This window comes from Microtus pennsylvanicus, chromosome 19, assembly GCF_037038515.1.
Source record: "Microtus pennsylvanicus isolate mMicPen1 chromosome 19, mMicPen1.hap1, whole genome shotgun sequence".
Taxonomy (NCBI): Eukaryota; Metazoa; Chordata; class Mammalia; order Rodentia; family Cricetidae; genus Microtus; species Microtus pennsylvanicus.
The window spans coordinates 30,486,896-30,511,454 of NC_134597.1; the positions used below are offsets into that span (position 1 = coordinate 30,486,896).

The 24,559-nt window shown below is 43.0% G+C and overlaps 1 protein-coding gene across 9 annotated transcripts in view; it reads right to left on the reverse strand.

The window, feature by feature from the left end:
* Nucleotides 1–24,559, reverse strand: part of Dgki (diacylglycerol kinase iota) — a 450,455-nt gene that overhangs the window by 239,168 nt on the left and 186,728 nt on the right. For all 9 annotated transcript variants that reach the window (XM_075953818.1, XM_075953817.1, XM_075953819.1 and 6 more), the window contains exons 4-6: nt 23,451–23,525; nt 22,141–22,197; nt 13,585–13,650 (exon numbers count right to left, since the gene is read on the reverse strand). In XM_075953818.1, coding sequence (XP_075809933.1) covers nt 13,585–13,650; nt 22,141–22,197; nt 23,451–23,525 — 198 coding nt within the window. The remainder of the gene's footprint in view (nt 1–13,584; nt 13,651–22,140; nt 22,198–23,450; nt 23,526–24,559) is intronic.

Below are 24,559 nucleotides of genomic sequence, written 5' to 3' on the forward strand. Positions count from 1 at the left end.
GGTGGCTTTACATGGAATGAACTGAAATTATTTTATTGATTTTGTTTCTTACTGAGGTTTGAGGTGGAAGAATGTCTTGGTTAGAGGCCAATCCTTCCTCGATTTGATCCAACACAAGAGCAGATATTCTACATGTCTCTAAAACTTAAAATGGCAACAACAAAGTAAGTCTCTCCAATGTCGACCAACATGTCCAAGGCTCATAAAGTGACAAAAAGTCCAAATCCAAGGGAATTATAAAATAAGACTCAATTGATTTGTCCCTAATAATATTTGTCTTTGTAAAAGAACTCTAAGTAGTTTTATTCAAATATTTCCTAAGTCTTGAAATATACATAAATATATACTCATACATTTTACACTTAGATCTCTGAAATACTTATTACAAGTAAGGTACAAAGCTCACAATGCCTTGCAAAGTAAGGCTGAGATTTGACAGTTCAGCTGCTATACTACTCTTTTACCTGTATCTCATAGGGTATAAATGCCAAGTGATTTGGGACTCGCTGATGGAAAAGAGAAACTTTTCCATTTAAATAAGACTTAGCAGCATTAGTTCTTTCAACGGAACCTCTTCTAACCAGCTATATCTGGTCAGTGACCTAGAGCTTCCAGTGAACGAGGTGCAGATTCACAACAAGCTAACTGAAAGGAAACTGACCTAACTGACCAGGAAAACAGGGCAGGCATTTGTTTTAACCTGCTATGCACTGCCTTTTAGGATGATCTCATCCAAAGAAAGGCTTCAGCCCTAACTTGGCAAAGCCACAGGAACCAGCCCCTTCCCTAATATTTACAAGCCGCTGACATTTTCCTCCTCAATGAACCGTTCAGTCTAGCTCTCCACTGACATCTGTCCTCTTGCCTGGCATTGTGAACCCTTGGAAATGAGGCCAGTGTGATGATAATATGTATTTTCCTTGGTTGGGTGGTATAGTGTAAAATATGTTAGCAACAGTTTCCTTTTTGTTAAGAGTGAAGTTTATTTTGGGGAGAGAGTTCAATTTATCTGAACTTTCTTCATTTCTTATACTGATGTCTGTCTTGAGCAAAAATTGTTGCAAATATTTAAGTAGAAATGAGTACATTCATCTGAATTGTATCAGAAGGAACAGTGAGGAACCTTACAAACTGAATCAAAGTCAGTGGTGTCTTCATAACACCCGCGGTTGCTTCACAAAAGCTGACTGAAGGTTACGTTATAAGAATCATCTTTGAGAATTCCAGACTCTGGACTACTGGGTTGAATGGTAACATTAAATAAAGGCTCTGCATAGTTTAGGTTGAGCTTATTGCCCAGAGTAGACCCTCATTCTGGGGCTGCGCTGAGTCACAGCCACACCTGCAGACGAACACACATCCCTTCCTCAGTGGCATCTCAAGCTATCTTTCTCCAACATCACTTGCAATTGGCATATACACAGAGCTGGCCAATGATATTCTCTGATAATTTCTGTTTCTCCTTTCCCCATTCCATTCATTTGTCTAAAGATCCTTGCTACAAGCTAAAGATCATAAATTGAGTATCCTGGAAGAGAAGGAAGCAAAAAGGAAAAATATAAGGAATAGAATTCTCAGTACAATTTAACATCCCTCCTCTATATATGGCCATCTATATAGAGAAAGCATTGAATCCAGGATTCACTGATCACGCTCCATGACATTACAGAAGGGCAGAGCTCATCCCAGGACCTTAAAACTTGGGCAGAAACCTGTAAGAATGGCTACCAATTTATATTTAACATTATACAGAGATGTTCTTATATAGTTATCATGCTTACATTTAATCTTTCATGGCTGCTCTAATTTGAGGACAAAAGGTGTGTCTGTAGATGTGTTTATGTATACATGTGGTTTGTGTGTGTGTATATCTGTGTGCATGTGTGTTCACATGTGTGTGATTGTTGTAAGCTATGCCCTCCACTATTGCTCTCTGCCTTATTTCCTCGAGCCAGGATTTCCCACTGAACCAGAACACATCTTGGTTGTTGTTATTTTGTTGTGTCTCTGCTCCCCCGCCTTGATGGCTTACCAGAAAGCTCCAGATGCCATTGTGTCGCTGTCTAAGGAGTAACGGTGCATGAGTTCACAGTTCACAGTCAGTTCTTTATATGGGTGGGGGGATCTGCCCTTACAGCCTCCCGCGTGTGCAGCAAGGTCTCTTAGCCACTAAGCCTCACCCTAGTCCATGACAGAAACATGTTCTACAGACAGAGCATTCAGTTCAATGGAGACCACGCTGTATAAGCCTACCAATGCTGGGCTTATCCAAGAATTCGCAGGAGGTTTGCTAAGCATTTTCCTATCAGTAGAGCTGGCTACAGGCATGGTAATGCTCCTTCAAGGAAACTTATTTCTACCTCTGATTGGCCCATAAGGGACACCTTTACCAGTAAAAATATCATCCGACCTTAGTAATATTTTTTTAAGCTAAAACAGTTTAAATTTTTAACCGTAGGTAGTATCAATGCTAACACAGTTACAAATGAAGCAATCAGGACAGCTTGAACAGAATCATGGAACTGAGAAGCATGCCATCTGTATGGTTGTGCAAGAAATAACTGGTTGTACTCTGCCCTTAACTGCCAGGTTGAGAAAAATATGCTCCCACTAGTGGAACTAACTATAATTTATTTTTGTGTGAACCTTAAGTGGTTTATATATGTTTGTTATATAATATGTTATATATTTATTATAATTATAATAATATTCTATAATATATAATGCATGTAATATTTATAACCATATACTATACAACATATTACATAATAACATTTATTGTAATACTATATGTAATATATTATACTTACATATATATAATTAAAGATCATTTTGATATAATTCAAGAGAAAGAGACTTTTAGAATTCTCTGTAATTAGTGCGAACCTGTCTCTTTTGGCTTAACAGGTTGTGTTGAGGGTAGTGGGATGCATAAAACGCCTGAGATCTAATCAAAGTTTTGACTTTGTTTGGGGACTGTACTATATATAGACTGTATATACAGAGGTATATACTGTATGCACCTCTTATAGAAGGTATCTAAAGTTATCTTAGAGATTGTACCTCCAAAGTCCTGGTGACACATCTCACTAATGCATATATGCAGGAGAGTAAGAGAACCTGAGTCTGGAGGGTGCAAGATAAACAGGGGTGGGATGTAAGGGTGCATAGAGCCTCTCTGGGCGGGAACGGTCTTCTATAACACAATGCATTAATTGTGACCATAACAAGTTAATGCCCTAGTTATACTGTACATATTAGACATGATTGTTGAACCAATAACAGATGAATTATCAGGAGCCACAGAAGGAATCCCAACACTAAAACCAGATTGAGAACCTAAGCAAAGATGTGGTCCATGCTATGTGCAATAGAGATGGCTGAGTTACAGTGACAGAGGCAGAAGCAACTGAAACTTCACAGAATCGGGCATGCTAGGGAGCTGCACTGGGTACAAAAAAGAAGTCCAGTTGACTAGGGTCTCTAAGAGGTCCACAGGTCACAGCATCAAAGCTATATTTACATAACTGAGAAAGTCACTGTCGTGTCAAGAGAACCCCAAACAGACCTCCTTTGAAGCTTTGTCCTGATGGGAAGAAGTGCCTCACAGAGTGAGCAGTGTGATAGGAATTGGCATTTAGAAGAACAAAGCCATAGGAATAACGTGACAGCACTCGGCCACCAAAGCACAATGATGTGCTTTTGTGAACTGATGATGCAAAAGAGTGTGGCCTGGAGAGAAAACATAACCAGTTAGTATGCCCAACATGCACAGAAGCTACAAGACTTCCCAGAAAAGTCTCAGTCAACAGAATCAAAAGAAAGCACGGATAAAGGATCACAACAATGGGGAGAAGGCAAATGGTACAATAAAGAGTCACAGTCCTTTCCTGTGTTCCATGACAAATGTCAAAGATAGAACCCATGGACTGAAGGTGTGGGTAGGATCCCTAGGGTCGCAGCAAGGCCTATAGTAACAGTTCACTGTTTCTCACTAAGATAACTTGCCATAATGTAGGTAGGTGAAAACTGAGGAGAGAAATATTCAAATAATTTGAAGGGTAAGTGTTCAAGTTAATGCTTCTATCCTCATAGTGAGGCAACATCACTGTTTTCTCATGTAGACAGGGGAGGAAGGGAAGAAAAGAAAGAGGGGAAGAAGAGAGAGGGGCAGGGGTGGTAGCAGGAAAAGGAAAAGAGAAGAAAAGAAAAAGAACAGAGGGGAGAAGAGACAGGGGAATTGAAGGGAGGGGGAAGAAGATAAAAAAGAAGGTCCATCTTGGACTAAGGCTCATTTGTTCCCCCGTTCTGCCTGTCTGATAACGGGCAGGTCCCAGTGCTGTTTCTGAGCCCCTTGTGAAAGGACTAGTATAGCAACGACACCCCAGTGAGCCTCATGAAGCCCTCCCAGCCATACATAAATCAAAAGTAATGTATTCTCAAAGTACTGGGGTTAGATGGCTTCAACTTGAATTATGACAACAGTATTGTTTTTGACATTTACTTATTTTCTTCTGTGTGTTTGTGTGAGACTTGTGTGTGTGTACGTGCGTGTGTGTGCGCATGTGTGTGCACGTGTGTTGTGTGTGTAGAGGCAGAGGTGTGCACCCCTACACATTCCTCCTCCATTTACCAGTTTCGCTCCAAAAAACAAGATGCTACTGAAGAAAAATACTGAACTATCGGAAACTGACCAAGGGGGCTGTGATTATAGCTACCAATTTCAGGATCTTTCGGCCTTTAGTATACGACATATGGCTGTTGATTTATCAGATAAATTCTTTTCCATTCTTCTCTGAAAAGAAACTTAAAAAACTATTTGCACTCACAATGTTTTCCTAGACTGGTGGCTCCCTTGGCTGTCACCCAGGTGCAGCACAGGTACCTGGACCAAAGGACAATGCTCATCACTTGCTCTGCAGTATCAGTGACATCGTGTTAAAGTGAGCGAACAGGAAATGTTAGGTCCACTGAAGGTCTTAGAAAGGGAGAGAAGACAGGCAGACAAGCCTTACAAACAGTCACAAAAGCTCACGCTAATGAAGCCTATGAGGTTCAAGGATCCAAGGCGTGCTAAAATAGTCTCTCCACTACAAAGAGCACTTTTGTTGCTTCCACACTCAAGAATACTTCATGATCTGCTTAGTGGATGGTATTAAATGTTCCTAGCTTACCGTGGGATCCAAAACAGGAAAGAGTTTCCCCCCAAGTCCTCTCTGAAATAACAGTAGCCCTGCCACTCCAGGTGCTTAAAGGGACAGGGAAGGAGAAGGGATCCTTGTGACATAAGAAAAATTACAATACAGACTCTAGGGCTCCAAAGCAAGCACATGCCCTCTGTAGGAAAGGGCGACACACCTTGCAAAAGCAGCTAGTATTGTGTTGTTATGCTCTGGTGCAGGACTACCTGGTCATAGGTCACCGCTGTCATGAGCTGGGTTGTATCATAAAGACTGTGTTAAGTGAAACTACCTGGACTCTGTCATAAGCAGGACCAAGAAATCACTAAGGCATGTCTCAGAAGTCCTGTATCATCTCTTGTTATAGGTCTTTCCGTGTGTGTGTGTGTGTGTGTGTGTGTGTGTGTGTGTACATGCACATGTATAAATATGTAGAAGACTGTGTGTCCATCCGGAGAAGTAGAGAGTCTCCAAGTTGGGACATGGGCGGGTCAACTTGGTGTGTAAGTGCAGGACAAAAGTGAATTAGGTCTGCCCAAGATCTGCTCAGAGTCATTCAGAGACATAGGTAAGCAGAACTCTTCACTGTGGGCATAAATTCAGGTGGAACAATCGGCTGTTACCATTGTCTAAAAAGATCGTGGCTTGACACTAAGATACATTAGGGCTTACAGTGATATTGGCTAGTTGGCCAGGTGCTTAGAAAAAAGCAAGAGGCCTGGAGAAGAGTATTGTGGATGAACATCAGAATAAAACCATGGAGACCATTATCTTGTATCTTAAAGCCCAGCAGAGAAAACTCACCCTGTAAGAACTAAAAATGCAGACATAACTGTTAGTGCCACTGTCCGCTTTCCTCGCACCATTTGGTTCTGATGTAGCAGCAGGAGATGTTTAGTCCAACAGTGTGGGCTTCCTCTCACAAAAATGAGCTAGCTACCGTCATTGCTGAATGTCACCTGCCAGTGAGAGACACTGAATCTTGAGCACCCACTGTGGCGTCATCTCTCAAACTGAACAGCCAGTTCCTTAGTAGGTCAACAATGACACTGAGGTCTTTGCTAGCAGGGCAGCAGCCCACCTTGACCAGAATGAACACCCCTCCAATGTCGGGCATGCCTGTGCAAGGCCATCACAACACGGTACCCATTCAGAGTGAGGATGTGACCATGGCTACACTGGTCCTGACATGTTACACCAGAGCCATAAGTCCCTCAATTGACAGAGACGCAGTGGGCTTTTGAAACCAACCGTTACAGAAGTTGAGCTTGGAAAGGACATCCTACAAGCACCATGCTCACAAAAATCCCGGCCTCTGCGCGGAGCTGTGCCTCTTGCAGAAACGAAGAAGAGGCAGCAGCGCTGCCGTGCAGACGCCTATTCCCACTGTCCCACTTGGGAAATCTGTTGTTCTCACGCTCCTAACCTGGGTTCTAAGAATCTGAGGTCACCTAGAGAATATCTCCACCATGGGACATAACTGGAAGAGCTCAAACCTGGAATTAGCAGTGCCTCTATTTATTCAGGATCCAGAGGCCAGCAGGAACAGAGAGGAATCACCACATGGTGGACAGTAATTGAACTTCCTTCTTGGGAGGATAGCAATTGTTATTTAACAATGGAGACTTGAAGACTACACCTGCTACCGGGAGAGTCCCGTGTAAGCCAGAACATTTTTCATGATAAACAAAAAATGACAGAAGGCAAGACCTGGGGTCAAACCACCCAAGAGAAGGGGCCCTGTTTCCCAGGCACACACAGGGATGCCATCTACACTCCAATTAAGAGTGAAGTACAGCTATAGCGGCTTCTTCACCAGCATTGGACTAGTCCATATTAATTAATTAATATTAATTAATTGCTGCCTTACTGCGGTTGCCTTTAGCCAGCAGAAACTGATGCATAATTCGGACTCACTAGACCTAGACCCTGGACTTTTACCAGAGTAATTGACCAGTATTTCCTGGACAACATCCTAACACACTTGGACATACCTTTAGATTCATCTAACTTGTTTTAGAAAATCTGGGTACGTGTTTTAAGTTGTTTTTCCCAAAGCTCCATTTACAAAAAGCACATGGACTATTGCTTCTCAATTAGCTACTTGGTGCACATGTCTCTATCAGGATAGGAAAATAAAGCAATAGTTTTACTGCTGTAGAGACTGGTTTAAAAATACATGAGGGAGGTTCCCCTCAACAAGTTAATTTATCTCATACATGATTTCTTATCATATTTCATCATACCCTTTTTTTAAAATTACTGGGATAGGACCCAGGTCTTCAAGTATGCTAAGCAAGCCCCAATTCATTGAGTTCCAACACATGTTGAGGTTTTTTTTCCTAGATTTTTTATCTTTTTATTTCGAGTGTAAGAGTGTTTGCCTGTATGCATGCACATGCACCATGTTTGTGCCTGGTACCCATAGGGGTAGAAGACACCGGCCCCCTGGGAACCTGAGATCCCAGACGGTTGTGAGCTGCCATATAGGTGGTGGGAACTGAATCTGTGCTCTCTGCAAGAGCAGCAAGTGCTCTTAACTCTGGAACCACATCTCTAGCCCCATGTTACTCTCTTTTGTAATTGAAGGAGGCTTTTTATGACATCACTGTGGGAAGTATCTGAGGCTCCAAAGCGCTACACCAAAGCAGGGTGAGAAGTGGACCGAGAAAAGTGGTGTGATGCTTTGGGGACCCTTTCCTCCTACTGGGTTGCCTCCTCTAGCCTTAATAGAAGAGGGGGTGCCTAGTCTGAGTGCAGCATGGTATATTCTGGCTGACTGGTTGTCATGGGAGGCCTGTCCTTTTCTGAAGAGAAAGAGGAGTGGATGGGGGGGGGGGTTTGGAAGGGACTGGGAGAGGAGGGAGGGAGGAGGAAATGTGATCAGGCTGGGAAAAAAAACAATTAATTAACTAATTTTATTAGCTAATTAATTAGTTAATTAGAACAATTTCTATTTTTAAAGTAATTATTCTAAAACATCTGCAAAATAAAATTAAACTAAATTTCAAAAAAAGTAAAAGAGAGAAAAATGACTTGAAACGGTGGTGAGCATCTAAAACCATAGCCCTGTCTTTCACAGATAGGTTCCTAAAGAAAGCCGACACACAATGAATGGTGGCTGGGAAAGCCGCTGTACTTCCGCTCTGCTGGCCTGCGGAGCCAGCAGAGCATCCCAGGGTGTTGCAGGAATGTGCACAGTCCAGCCGGAAAAGGTCAACTTGGTGGTATCAGAACCTCTGGTTCATTCTGGCTGTTCCTCTGCTCCAGCCCTTTTCTCTCTCTCATCTAGCATGGTTCCTTTCGACCTTCTTTCCTCTCCCTGTAAAGCAGGGATTTTACAGGTTTGGGATATTTTTTTTAATCACTCTCTTTTCTCTCTTCAACATCCTCTCTTTTCCCTTCTCCCCAATGCTCAGTTCTATTTCTGCCATTCTGTGGATTTCTAGATGAAGTGGTTACTTTTCCCACTGTAGTAATTGAGTAAAGCAACTTAAGAAGGGAAGGGTTTGCTGGGCTAACAGATATGGTCTGTCGGGGCAGAGAAGGCACTAGGGCAGGAGCCTCAGGCAGCTGGCCACACTGTGTCTGTAGCTGTGAAGCAGAGAGAGGGCGGGGCACGGGTGCTCTTCTTTTTAGTCACCCCAGGACTACAGCCTGGGAGAGAAAAGCAAATATTTTAAGTTTCTCGATTAATTTTTAGTTTGCTTACGAAAATGTTTTTACTTGAGAAGTATCACATTAGACTCTGATAAAACTCAGAAGGGAAATACACATGAGAGAATGCATGCTACGATCAGGATCATGAAAGGTTAGAAATTAAATTGAAGATTTATTACCAGGCTTATGCCTAGAGTCAGATTCTGGGGAACAAAGAAAGATAAAAAAAGAAGTGGGGTATGATGTGTACCCAATAAAGGAAGGAAGTAAAAGGAGGACGGGAGGACATTTGTCTCGGGACTGTCTGCCTTGGGATCAGAAGAGCCATAGCAGGAGGGAAGCTGATACTGGCGGGGACATCAGGAAGAGTTTCCATTCTGGCTCCACCCTGCATTTTTGGACTCTGTCCCATGTATAGTGAGTTCACATACAGCCCCAGTGGTAGCAAGCATAATTGAATGTAAGAGAGAGCAACTGCCAAAGAAAGAACAAAGGATTCTGGGGTCATCCTGCTACTTCATGGGCTACATGACAGGCCAAAGGCAGAGGAAGAGTAGCAACCATAAAATGGCTCTGCAGGGTGCAACCAAAGGATACATCCACCTGGGGCCTGCAGCCAAACCCTGAGCATCTTGTCTCCTGATTTTTTAATGCCTTTGTGATGCAAATAAAATGCAAACGGCTGTAGATTTTTAAATACACAACTTGATGAGTTTGGAGATAAGCATATACCTGTGAAACCAGATCCACACACTGTGCCAGCAACATATTCATAGCCTCCAAATGCTTTCTCCCACCTGCTTTATTTTCAGAAATAAGAAAGCTTACATAAAGGCTGAGGACGTAGCTTAGTGGTACAATAGTCACCTAGACATCCTGAAACCCCAGGTTCAATTCCAATCGCCACAAAAAGCAAGGAAGAAAAACAAGAAGAGTGAGAAAGAGGAAGTAAGTTGGTTTACATAAGATCAACCCTCTTAGCAAAATACCATGTAACCAACACAACATTGCTGACTCTAGACACCATACTACACAGTAGATATAGGACTTACGGGTTTACATGACTGAAACTTTGTACCCTTTGACTATGGCATCCAGATCCTCCTCCCTGCATGAGCCCAAATGAGATTACACTAAGTGAAATAACCAGATGGCAAGGAGGACGCCATGAAACCACCTCTATGCTGCACCTAATTCAGGGAAGAGTGAAACTGATGAGTCTCCATCATCACTTGCTCTCAGCTACAGATAGGAGAAGAGCCAGGCTTCTAGCAGTTCTCGCTCAGACAGCTAGTGTGCCCTTGTGCCTCCTCCATGACCTTTCACAGACTCACCCATGCACCACCTTCCACTCCCCATCCCAAACCCAGCAGAGCATGTGGAAAGCTGATTCTGGCGCACACCCATTTCCAGATCACTGTAGAATGGGTCTTCCATTTGTTTAATGGGATATCCCCTCAATGTTCCAGGAGAACACTTGCCCTTATTTCTCAGCCTAGAATCACTTTCATTATACTATCCACAGAATGTTTTCATTTTCCTTCTCATTTACCTATTACCAAAGCTAGTATGTGTACTTTAAGTGTATATTTTACATACCACTCCTTAGATTCATCTTAAATTAGTTTTTTAACAATATCCATTATAATCAAAGAGTACTTTTCACATTTTCCTATTATAGATACCTAACTATCTGAAATGCATACATGTGAAAGTATGCCTTCCATGAACAAATAATTCACACTGATATGTCCTGTCTAGTTAGGGAACTGAAAAGCACCAGAAATCCAGAGCCAAGTTTCACAAACTATTATGGTATAAAAAACTGCTTTCAAGACTTGATGTCTGGGGGCTGATGAGATGGCTCAGTGGGCCCAGTACCCAGCACCCACACTGGGACCTAACAGTGGTCTGTAACTCCAGTTCTAGGGAATATGACACCCTCTTCTGTGAGTAGGCACTTCATGCATGTGGTGCACAGACAGGCAAACCACCTATACACTTAAAATATAAATAATATTTTTAAATGCTATAAAGTATGCTTAATACTTTGTAATTATTAAATATTTAAATATTGACTTAAAAATTTTAAAAGCAGCTGTTTTGTTTTGCACTGCTTTTATGTTCTCCAATAAAGAGATGAAAGTTACGTTTTCAGACTGCGATGGAAAAGCTTGTCTCTATAGTTACGCTGGCCAGTCAGTAGGTTCAAAAGCCTGAAAGAATAGAGGGTCATTATAATCATTATTATATTTTTCCTCTGTCGTTTGACATTCTAAAGAACTTTAGACAACTAAGTACTGAGTGCATTTGGGTTGAATGAACACAATGGATACAGTGAAGAATAATTAGTTACAGGCTAAAGCATGTATCCTGGCTTTAACCAGGCAAACTCTAGGGGCACATAGAACAAAGCTGGCGTTTATGGACTGCCTTGGGCTCTACTTTGCATTGGATTTGGCCACTACTGACTGGAAACAAATGGGGATATGTATGCCCCTAGCTGGTGAGTGGTGTGCTCTTCATGGGCTCTGGTCTCTTTGGGTCCCCTGTCAGTGGGCATCGGAGTGATCGTCATCTCTCCTGGTTTCCCCACCATACCATTTTAAATATTTTCTTTACGTATCAAGCCCTCATCAGACTGAATGTCCTAAGTGTGGATGTCTCTTTTCTGACTTCACTCTGCCTCTTTGATAACAACAGCTACGAGCGACGAATGTAAAACTGTGCACAATGGTGGCACACTCGGTAGACTGGGGTTCCGCTCCTGTTAAAGGATTACGCAATTCTGCATCAGAGGCTCTCTCATGAGATAGCCACTAAAAGCCATACATACAGAGCCAAATGCACATTCAAGCCTCAAGAGAACAAACACTGCTCCAATCATTTATCTTATTGTTGAATTAAAAAGTAGACATTGAAACCATCAAGAAGTCACTAGCATTCCTTTAAAATCCCCAAAGTTTGCAAACCACCAAAACCACACTCAAAGTTATATGCACATAAAGAAGTTTTCCTAAGTGAAGTGTTTATTTTTTAAGGGGCAAAATTACGGAGCACACCCTCCTTCTTCTGCTCTCCTCTGAGTGTTCTCTCTCCTGTATCTCTGTCTCCCTGGCTCTATCTCTGGTTCCCTCCCTCTCTCTATCTGCCTATCTATCTGCCTGCCTATCTATCTATCTATCTATCTATCTATCTATCTATCTATCTATCTATTATCTATCTATCCATCACATGCACGCCTGTGTGTCCACTTGTGTATAAAGGAGAGGTTTAGAATCTAAGCAAGCGCAACAGTTGACAACAGTACTAATAGAAGTTACATAAAGACCTGGACTTGACGTGACTTTGTAATCCCTTCCTCTGTAAATGGAAGCAGAGTCATTAACTTGCCTCCAGTCCAAGGGAGAAGCTGGGATCCAGCGAGGGTTATCTATTACCCAACAAGGAAACACATCACTAAAAGCATCCATCTCATAACTGCTTGAGTCTAAGACTTTATAGGCAACAGGACTATAAATGCAGGATACGAACACAAGAGCATTGTGTTTATGGGAACTTTGTGTAATGAGCCAGGACGTGTCCACTGATACCCATGGTGTTCGGCAAACTGTGAGCACTTGTGGATGCTGCTGAAGAACCCGGGCCAGGGAAGGAGTCAAGGCCATAGCATCACAGGGTACAGAGAGTCCAGTAGCACTTCCACACTAGCTGACTAAGCCACCATAAAAGGAGGCTACAAAGACGGTGCAATATGGCTCCAGGGAATATTCCCCACAAAAGACATTGTGTTTTTGGGTTCTAACTTAATGAAATTCTTCCAGTTCTCTTATGGCCTTAACTGCTGAGTGGTGTGAGGTACAGAGTTCTCCAGGATGGTGTTTTTCCAAAGAAGAGGAAGCATTCACGGGGGTGTCACCACAATCACTTCCTGGACTCCAAAACTAGCTCCTCTGCCCTCAGCCTCCTCTTTCACATCCTTTCCCTGAGTTCTCAAATTACATCGCTCTCTGCAAAAGCAGAAGTCATCTGCTTCTAGTAGAAGCCATGCTGAGTGCTACACTTTCATCCTCCTAGCAGACCAGGGCATCTGCAAAGCCAGTCTTCGTATACTGAGGAAAGCTACATCTCAAATAAGTCGAGGTCAGCACAATGGAAAATGTACAGCGTTTTACGGAACTGGTCACACTGCCCACCGTCCTTCCCCACATCACTCTCCCAAGCATCCCTGAATCCGGAGGGGTGAACAGAAACACCGGAAAAGAAAACATCTTTTACCGGAGACTGGACAGTGTCTCAGGAAAGCATCACATTTCTACCTTCGACTGTGTGATATTCTAGACAGTTCCGCACAATGGCATGTAACATGATATATATATATATGTCCTCACTTGTGTATCAGCTCAACTGCCCTCTTTTCCATTTTATTTTTGATATTGCTGATCAAATAAAAAGGATGGGTCAGTAACCCTCATAAAGGACTTTAACAAAACAAGAAAACTTCCTTTTTCAACAGGTCCTTGCACCAATGTAGCCATCTCTCTGGAAGAAAAAAATCATTTGCTTTTATTTAGATTGTCACTGATTGTAGAGACGTCTAGACAAACCAAAAAAGAGAAAGAAGGCCTACCAGGAATAAAAACGATACAGGGAACATCACATTTAGAGATGGGACCCATCTACCTCGGGAGCTTCCAAGGCCTGAGGAACCTGCTGCAGTGACCGTGGGTGGCTGGGCCCTTACCTTACCACACTGCTTACATTTGCCATCCTGCCGCCGCCTGTGGACCCAGTGATGACGCACAAAGTTCTGCAAGAAAATGAGGAGAAATGAATAAGTTTTAATGTGCAGCCCTTGGTGATGTTCTGGACTGGAGACTTGTAAAAGCTGCAATCCAAACCCATAGAAGCACAAAAGCAAACACATGTAGGCGGGACTCATGCAACAATAAACGTGAGCACACTCGGAATAAAGGAAGCTCCTTCTCCACTTGTGATAATCTTCCGCACTGTGCGTTCCACCGACCCCCTCCTCCAGCCTTGTCTTTCCAGGGCCAAGGGCACAGCAGATGGCACTCACTGCACTTTCCCATGAGTAAAGCCCATGAAGATTTGTGAATGGGTGAAGGATCTTCAGCTGGGAGGTGGCTGTGGCTCATAAAAGAAAAACCCAAAGAGTGGTGAGAATCTGAAGGGGAAGAAGCTGATGGGATAATCTCCAATTCAACTGAACGATGTACACACAGTACTTCAAAGGGCGGGATGTGCCACACTATACTAAACCTTCTAGCTACAAGGAACTGAAAGGAGCGTATCCTCAGGAACATTTCCTGATATGGGACATTGACTTGAGAAACTAGATAAAGTGAAAGGAGAGAAACGTCAAAGAAAAGAGAAGACAAAGACAAGAAGGTTGGCATATGGATGACAATTGTTCATGTACCATTCTGAGTCACCTTGAACTAGACCGGCATTCAAGGTTGATTCTTGTCATAGGCTGGAGGAAAGTCTTCCTACCCAAGTGATGGTCATCACTGGGGTAGACTCAAGCAACTCAGTCTCCTCTGGCTGTTAGAATGCACCGCAGGAGGGTGTGTCTTCTACAGACTAAAGATGGAGAGAAGCCTTAGCATCCCTCATGCCTCTTACACCAACAATATAAAGTGCTTCCTTCCCTCTGACTCCTGTCCTTTCCTGGATAAACACACTTTGCCTCATGCTAGCGCACCTCTTATAGAATTCAGCCACAAACCATATTCTCCCTTTAACAGTACCTTTAACGTATGTTGCCAGCAGATTACCTTTCATATAGCATAGACACTGTTCTACATGGAGACAAAGAAAGCAGATCTGTCTAGAGCCACACCACCTTGAACATGCCTAGTAGAGGAAGCTAAGCAGAGACAGGGCTGGTTAATACTTGGATGGGAGAAAATAGACCACTGTGAAAGGAAATGAGGGAGGGAGAGATAGAGGGGGAGGGGGAGGGAGAGATGAGGGAGAGAGGGAGGGATGGAGGGAGAGAGGGAGGGATGGAGGGAGAGAGGGAGGGAGGGAAACAGGGACAAAGTAGAAAAAAAGAAGAGGAGGAGGAGGAGGAAGAGGAAGAGGAGGAGGAGGAGGAGGAGGAGGAGGAGGAGGAGGAGAAGGGAAGGAAGAGGAACAGAGGAGAAATGGGAGGAGGAAGGCTGGTTGCTTGTGTCAAGACCTGAGATTCTAGGCAAGACCTCCAACAAGCATCTGTACTTTTCATACTAAGATGTCACTTCAATTTCTCCTAATAATGTCAAATCAATTTAAAATAAAGCAAAATATGGTCCCTGGAGGAACAATGGTGTTTTGATGATAGTAAATGATCCCAGAAATCAGTGTGATTTTCATCTTGCTCTTCCTACTGCTGCCATTCAGTAAAACAAAAACTCAATTTTCCATTGTTCTCAGGAAGAAGTTAATAAGAATAGCTAATCCTTACTAAGTAGTCCTTTACACTTTTAACAATATTTTATATATAGTAATTGTTTTAATCTTCATGAGAATGATAATGGGTAGAGATACTTCTTAGTAGGAAGGCACCAAAAAAGTTCCAGAGCTGTTAAATACTGAAATGTCTTAATTTGGGTCAATAATTGTAGTTTAGTGTCCTCACATCCCCTGCCTCCTCTTCTGCTGTTACAACGATTGCTGCCACACGTCCTTCAGTCCTGGAAACACATCTACCTCCTCATTAGCAAGCAATTAGAATGGAATTGCCTAAGTTATCTAGTATCAAGATCTTCTTCCAATGCGAGATCCTCAGGTTACTGGAACGATCCTAACGATTCTCCCTGAGGAAGTTTGGAGGACTGGGCTGGTACAGATGCCTGCGTAAGCTTCAGCATCCACATGGACAATGGCTGCCTGTGGTTTCCAAGACAGTAACTGCAAGAACGTGCAAAGTTGCTGGTGCTTAGGGATAAGTTCAGTTCAGTGAAAAACCTACACTGATTGGAACAAAAGTCCTGGAGCACCGAGCTGCTCATTTGGCAGGTGACACTGATGCTGAGCCCTCGGCCTCTTTTAGAGATCAGTACCTCTTCATGAATAAGGACTGGGAAGTACAGGAGTCTCTGCTAACTTCAGTATGCCCCATCTCACAATACTGTAGAGTGCTCCCCGCTGAAGATCTGCTTTTACTTACATACGGAGAGGTCACTTAAAATGTAAGGATAAAACCAAAATTACTACTCCCACTGGCAGAGAGCAGGCTCTCCTCCCCCTGGGTTTCTGCCTCTCTTCTCTGAAAGATTAGATCCACTACTTCCTCATGACACTCTAACAAACAATTGCAATGACAGTCAGAAGTCAAAATGTTGAATATCTAAAAATGTCAAATAATAATTAAAAAGCATAGAAACAATTAATATAATAGCTGTTATCTTTGCAAAAAACTGAAGGAAAACGAACATCATCACTAATGTTCAGAGAAATTCTCTACTTGGTGAGATTACAAACCACTCAGTGACTATCAATTTAAGGAGAGAAATGTTGGGAGGATTAGGTGCAATTATCTATGAGAAATCACAACTGACTCATGGGATCAGTTAGCTAATGACGGCTCCATTCAAAGGATTAAGCCAATTATTCCCACAAATCAGCAGTGACTTAGAAATGAGGTGGCTGAGTCGATCATCTGTACCACAACACAGACCATTTGGCAAGCAGACTTATTGTCCATTTATGATATAAAACATTGCAACTCTATGGGAAATATTTATGTAACCTTATGTGACTCTACCATTAGACATCACTAAGATTACCCTTCCAATGAGTAGATGGGAACCGAAGAACTGAGAGCACAGATAAAGTAACCGATTAAACAGACTGAAACTGTTGTTGCAGGGGAAGCTGACCAAGTTCCTGAAATCTCTAGTTGTATGATTTGAGATGCCACACGTCCTTCTGCGGAGAGTTCTTCTTAGGCCTAATATAAACTTATTCTGCAATAAGTAAATAGTCAATAAATGTTTACCAAACTGAATAGAATCCTCAACCTTATTTATCTGACAATTAAACCATGTGGTTACCACTGGGGAGAAGGAGGACCATCAACTGGCTTCCTCCATAAGGAAAAGAAAATCCATTACCATCAAATCACTATTGCTTCTAACCTTTTTTGCCCAAGGACTTTCAATTTTCATGCCATTTTCTTCTGACTTTCATTCATATCTCCTAAATTATTAGACTGAAATCAGATTCTTCACACTCTTTTCTTTGAGAGATTATTCAGAGCTCCTGAATTGTTCGGCTGAAATTAAATGTTTCACATTGTGTTCTTTTGACCATAATTCACATATCTCACATTGGTAAGTTGATATTAGATTTGAGATCCTTACACTGTTTATCTGATTGTTGATATATTGTTGTTAAGAAGGGCAACAAAGGCTTCTAAAACATTATCTTTATATTGTCCATCATAGTTTCTGAATTATTTATATACCGCTTCAAGTACTGGGCAAGAAAAAAAAACTATTACTTATGGGTGTTAAAATATCAATGATACATTATTTCAAGACTTATATTCAGTATTGGGAGCAAAAACATATTATATAATTGTTCGGTTACTTTTAAACACCCAATTCAATTAAAAATATTATTCACTGAATACTTGAAAAAAATTTAGAAATCATAATTCAGTCCAGCAATCATGAGTAAGAAAACCAACCTCACAAAGGCACAAGATAGGAGTCCAACAAATACTCATTAAGAAACTGCCTTACAAAGATAGGACTCTGTGACCAGCAGTCTTGAGTCTCCAGACTCTTACCAATTAGTAAGAAAACAGTGGATGTGGATTTGAGCCCAGATCAAACAAATTCTAACAGGAATATTCTTTCATTTCATTAAATGATTGACTTCCAGTCCCTTAATTAAGCAACTTGAGGAAGTCATGGCCGCAAGCTTCATCTCCAGAAGCCCTTCATAAACCGCTAACTTAGAAATGAGGTTCTGATTGATTCTGCAAGAAACGGACCTTCTTACAAATGCATCCAGGCAGCATACGCATTGATCATTTGGTCCATCTTTGTCCTGGCACAGTTATTTGGGGAAAAACTCCATGCATAATCCCTAAGGTTTACACTAATGGAGAGAGACACTATCAGAAAAGCCAATGGCAATGTTCGTAAATAATTATGACATACAGTTTGACCTGAATGAACAGGACAATGTATTTAGCAAAAATAAGTAAGCTTACTCTTCACAGGGGTCAACAGTGAAGAGCTCTACAATGGGCTGGTGGGTTACCCCAAAAATATTCATACGCTGTTATTCTAAACCCAGATATCACTGCCAGGAAAGAAGACCTCCGCCACGTACTTGGGTCAGGGGGATGGAGCCCTCATCAATAGGATTAGTGCCTTGTAAGAGGGACCCCAGGGAACCTTTGCTTTCTCTCTTCTATGCAAGGACACAGAAAGGCAATAGTTTGAAACCTTCAAGAGTGTTCTCACCAGCACCACACCATGCTAACACTCTGATCTTAGACTCTCCAAAAATGTTAAAACGAACAAAAAACAGCCTCTTTACTGATAATGAAACACTCAGTGGTATTTGGTTATAGCAGCCAGGACTGACTAGGACACCCTCTGAGGATATGATGTTTGAACTGAAAAGCTAAAAGATCTGGAATATTGCTATGGAAAAACATAAATATCCGAGAGAGAGGAATACCTTGTCCCATGCCTCTGGAACATAGAGACTGTCTCTTTGGCAGCTGGAAAGACACACAAGCAAGGTCAGATCACACGGGTCTTTCAGAAGAAAAAAAAAATCAGGGGGAAATGTCCTGGCCTGATTACTAGTTTTGTTGTTGTTGTTGTTGTTGTTGTTTTAAATCATGGGCAAGTAGGAGGAACTAACGGAAAATCATGGAGAAGCTACCACAGTGGTCAGAGTGAGAAATATTCATTCCTTAGTGAAAGTAGCTGACAGCAGACACACAGGTAAATGGACGGATTTGAAATACGTTTATAAATAAAACTGACTGAACTGCGAACTGACAAATGAATTTGAGGTTGAAAGTAGTGGAGAATCAATATGACACTCCCCCAGTGTCTGCAAATGGACAGCTCATTGTATAAGGTGAAAATAGATTGCGGAAGAAAGTTTTATGGTCATGATAATAGTTTGGGTTTTTGATCTATTGTATTTCAGATGAGCATGATATAGCAAATGGACATGTCAAATGGAATCTCAAGAATGGAAACTGGGAATAAGCGTAAAGGCAGGAGCTGTCAGCTCTCCTGGTGACAGCGGGCAGAGGCTGGAGAATACAGATAAATGCTAAACCCAGGGGGCCCTGCAGAGATGCAGAGGCTGAGCTAGGGGCACTGAAGGCAGACAGGGATGGCCAAGGAAGCAGGGAGTCCAAAGGAGATGAAAGAGCACCGCTGGGAGTCAAGAAGAATGGATCGCGTGGATTTCTGAAAGATTGGATAAGGACAGAAAAATACCTACCGAATTTTGTATGATGATTAGCAACAGTGACAGCCACCGCTTCAGAAAGCGGACTGAGTAAACTAGACAACAGCAGGTTAACATGCCAGAAGATGACATACTAACAATAATCCAGACGGGTAACAGTTCCTGAAGCTTGGCCTCGAGCACAGAACTGAACATCAGAGCAGCAGCTATAACACAGTTGGGAGGTAAGGAATGCTAACGTTTTCCTTTGTGAATTTCAGCTGGAAGCTATTCCAGCACGCTTTTGCTGCTGGGAATATTCTAGGTGTGGCAGGTGGAGGGTAAAAGGCAAGGAAAGAAGAGAGATCCAGTCCTTGGCAAGGCTTTCAGAGAAGGCCGAGTTTGGGAGCAAAGAAATATTACAGCCAATGAAAACAATTTTTGAGACTTGCAAAGGAGACATTTTACATAGGATCATAACTGAGAGAGAGGCCAAGGGAAAGACAGAAAGAGAAGGGCGGGAACCAGTGGCCGGCATATACGCTCTTAGGTCAGAAAATCAGTCCCTCCAGCTTAGGAACACAAAGACGCCCCTGTGACTTTCAGAAGAAAAGCGTCTTCCTTTGAGCAGCCCCTGGGGGAGCTCCCAGCAGCACTGCAGCTCAGGACAGCACCCACAGCACGCCACCCCCCTTTCCACACTCCCCTCACATCTTGCGGGGCCAAACAGTGGGAGAAACCAACCCATGAGAAGGTTAAAGCTTCCTTTCCCCATCCCTACCACCTCCTCTGTCACCCTGCTGTCTCTCAGCCTTCTTGTTTTCATCATAATAAACATTATTCTTCTTTTACCATTTTCCTTTTTTCTTTTCTTTTTTTTTTTGAGACACCATCTCACCTGTTGTCCAATCTAGCCTCAAACTCCCAGATGCAAGGAATCCTCCTGCCTCTGCCTGTGGGCTATCTGACACCACAAGTGTTCCCCACCTCACCTGGCCTATACAACGTCTTTCTTTCTTCACTGCGTTTCAAATGGCTGTGATCTTCTGTGTGTTCACTCATGTTCCGCCTTGCTCTACAAATTTTTTCTAGTTTCATAGTACAAAGAGTCTGTCTGCGTTGACCATTCACAGATAGCTTACCATTCTTTTTACAAATGCACCCACACAGATATGCACCAGGCAAATCCATCTGGGGGCAAAGGGGACGCCGCAATCCTGATGCTTCTACAAGTAAACCCATCAGTTCTCCAGGGCATCCTTGGACCAGCCTCGTCCTCCAGTCGTCTTCTTCCAACAGGAGCTTGGCTTATTCTAAGGACCACTGCTTTCCCATCCAAAATGCATCCTTTACTAAATTTTACCAATTTGTCTTCTTTAGATTCATCTCACCACACCATGTTTCTCTTAGTTCAGATGCAATCATTTCTTAACCAGTCTACGGCAGGAGCTACTCAGACTGTCTTTATGTCCCCAGTAGTATGACCCCTTAAGTATGTGATGTTTCCTTCACACTGCAGTTAGGAAACATCTACTTCCACATCCCTGGTGACTGTTAGCCTGGCTTCCAGGGACCGTCCTTGTCTATCTCTCACTCATCTCCCACATCACACACCTTCCTAACATCTCTCATCTCTGCTTGTGCGCTGCTGTGCTTTCTGTCTAGAAGTCTGTCACTCTGTGTCTATCGCGTCCCACCCCTTGCCCTAGATAGCTCCTGAGAGAACCAGCCAGTGCCCATGTCTTCCAGGAAGTCCTTCGTTTGACCGATTGGCCCTCCCTCTCTCGTGGTTACACAGGGCTGATTTGAGGAGTACAATGGCTGGGAAGGTTTCCAAGGGGTGAATCTCTAAGTGGCACTGAAACTTGTCTCACTGGGAATGCAAATAGACCAGAGGAAGCACACTTACCAAGAATTCTTATTCTTAAAGAGAAAATAGAAGCCATCAGTGTTCGGGAGAGAGTGGACAGCAATGGGACACACCGCACTGCCTGCTAAGGAGGGAGGGTTCTGTAACCTGAAAGTTTTTGCTCTGTGGATTAGAGAGTACAATTTGGAAACCTGAAAGTTTTTTGCTCTGTGGATTAGAGAGTACAGTTTGGAGTTTGGGTCTAGAGTGCCTAAAATAGTATGGACAAAAGCACTGCCTCTTGCGCGCGCACATGCGCGCTCACACACACACACACACACATTCCTCCCACTTTCTCTGAACTGCATAGCAGTCTCCTCCACACAAAGGCAGAAGAAGCAGTCCTATGTCCAGGCTCTCTCCTCCCCTCACAATCCCATCATCAAACAAACTGCTCTCGGTTCCAGTCTGTCTTCACGACCTGACCACAAGGAGATGTCCTGAGTACCAAACCTAACTTCCTCCTGTGACAGATGTGTGTGTTGCTTTCACAGGTAAAGGGAGTGGTAGAGGCAGAATAGGTAAGCCGCCCTGAGTCACACAGCATTCGGGCTGGCTCTAAAAGCAGCCGACTGCAGCATGAACGTGGGTAACCAGTAACTGTGCTGTCCCTAACCCCCAGAATATAGCTTAGACCCATCCCAAAGAGAAATCGGCCGGAAGAAAAGGACAGGACTTTGTTTTCTCTATCCTTTGAGTTCCCCCATTCTCCCACCCCCACTTTTCTGTTTCATTCATTAAGACCTTGGCTCCTAAACACACTCCACTGGCAGGAAGAAGCGCAGTGTGCTGAAGGGACTCGGCAAGTCGTTGCGCTTATTGGCATATCAGGAAGAAATGACTGTATAGCGGAAGAAGGAAGAACTAATTTGTCAGCCCTGGGTGAATACCTGGGGTTCTTTATACCCACGAGAACTCAAGGTGGTTTTTTAAACAACTCATAAAACTCACTTCTCTTGGTGATCTGGAGCCTCCTTCCCGAAATGTTGGCTTACATCTGAAATTAATCTGCCATTTAAAAGAAAAAAAACACATCATATTAGTGATTGACATCATGTTCAAAAGAATTACCTGAAACCCAAAACAACCAATAGCAGTAGACATTGAGACTATAAAACAAAGCCCGCAGAGGATAAATCTGTGTTAGTTTAGTCTCCTTAAAGCTTCTCACTAGATAACACGCACTGGTGCGGAGTGATTTCACATCTCCAGTCAGTGCGCCTGAGTTCTCACTGATGAAGTCTAACTTTAAACTAAAATGCCCTTAGCCTGTAAACTTGAGAAAGAGCCAGAGAAAAAGCATGTGACAGCTGAACCCATCCGTTTGACTTAGATTTTTAAAAGGAGAAACTATAAAGCCCAGCGGTCCTAATTGCTGTGATAACCACCCAAAGGCATGCACAGTCAATCCCTGCAGAGGACTCGGCATGGCCTTGTCTTGCGGATGGGAGATGCTCTCGTGGCCACTTTCGCTTCTGTATAAAGGGTGGAGACAAGAAGAGGTAGATTCAAATTGCTGGGCGGGGCTCTAAGATATAAGCTGATGGCAGCTGGTAGGGCTGGCGAAGCTAAGCAGACACTGTGCAAAGCTAAAAGATCCCCACTGCGTTTACAAGCGGCATCATGAGAATATAGACACTTCCAAGGGTCTCCCTGGACACAGAGTAAGAACTCTAAGTGAAAGCAGCAGGCAACACTCTACTACAGATCTTCCCTCCCCACCCCGCCCCCAGCTGATAAATAAATAGACTTTTCAGAATCCATTTCTGGAGACAAGACACCACTCTTGGGATGCCACTTCCAGCTCAAACACGCATTTATGCCGCACCAGCAGAAAACACTGCCCATGAGGTCTGCGGCCGAGTCTGAGGGCTGCGTTCAGCCGGCTCGGCTCTCTCCCTTAGAGCTACTTTAGGAAGACGTGAACTCACAAAGAGAAACATACGGTAGTTACAATATTAAAAAGCTTATTGCGTTTTTTTCCCCCTTAAAGGAAACATCTTGTGGGAAAAGAGAAAGAGAATTGGTGTGTGCTAGGCTTTCTCAAAAGCCAACACAACATAATACAAATTAAGCTCAGGAAGACAACAGAATTAATGGTCTTCATATAGTGCCTTTTCGTTGTTACTTTGGTAGTCATACTGAACTCACAATTTTTGTTTTTGTTTTTTAAAGCCGTTGTTTTGAAAGTTAGAAATTGACACCAAATCTCGACAAGTCGTGGCAGTGAGTACATTCACCAGCAGGTGGCGCTCTCTTACCTTCTCTAGTTGCTCAATGCAGGCCGTGTGGACCACAATTTTGCAGACCGCACACTTCCTCCGGAGAGCGGATTTCTGCAACAGTCAATTCAAAATACAGGAAAGATACGTTAGCGAGTGATTCTGGAGACTTCCCTGATATGAAAGAGAGGCTCTGGAAATCAAGCAACACTGCAATTACTTCTGACCCTTAGCAAATTGAAAATCTCTAAACATGTCAGAGTGACCCAGATGACTTCTTCCAAATGACAACAATAATACCATTGCAAATAGGGCTTGTAATACAAGCCAAGCCCTTTACTCTGTTACATCGGTTTTCAGTGTTGCAGCTGAACAACGAAAACATTGCCCTCAAGATTTTCTAACTTTTCTACACTTTTTATTAAAAAATTTCCTTTGCACCGTTGAGGGACAGAGGCAACCTTCTTACTTATGTCTTATAGGAATCAAGCATTCCATCCTTACTATCATCAGAGGCTAAATTTCAAAGACTGGCTGCTTTAAGTTTCTGTTCTAGACACAAATCTTCGCTGTGCTATTTGGGTCTCTACCCATGTCTTCAGGAGGACGATTACAATTCTGGCTTCACACCCAGGAAACAACAACAACAATAACAACAACAATAACGAGCAACAAAGACAGCAGGAGGCGCTAGTAAGACTATAGGTCTTGCTCTCTTCTCATGGGCACTTCACAGATGATAACTCAATTAACTCTTGCAGCCCTATGAAGTAGAGACAGCCCCACCCCTGCTTCACAGATGAGAAAACCCACACACAGTGAGTGACCTGTCCAAGGCCTACCAATGAGGCCACAGCATACCCTGTCTGGCTCCTAAGTATCATAAAATGTAGCCTTGATAACCTTGGAAATGTGTAAATTCACAGTGTGAAGCTTGTCAGGGTCTAGCTTGTCTCCAACAATTTAAAACCCAAATGTGGTACAAGTAGAGAGATGACTGAGTGGGCTCTAGATGTCATTCCTGCCAGCGTCACCTGGAGGCGCTGCTAGGGATACACATGGCCTCTATACAAGGCCTCTATACAAGGCCTCTATACACAGGCCCAATGGAAGAGCTGCCTTCATGATTCTGTTGAGTGGTAGTAACC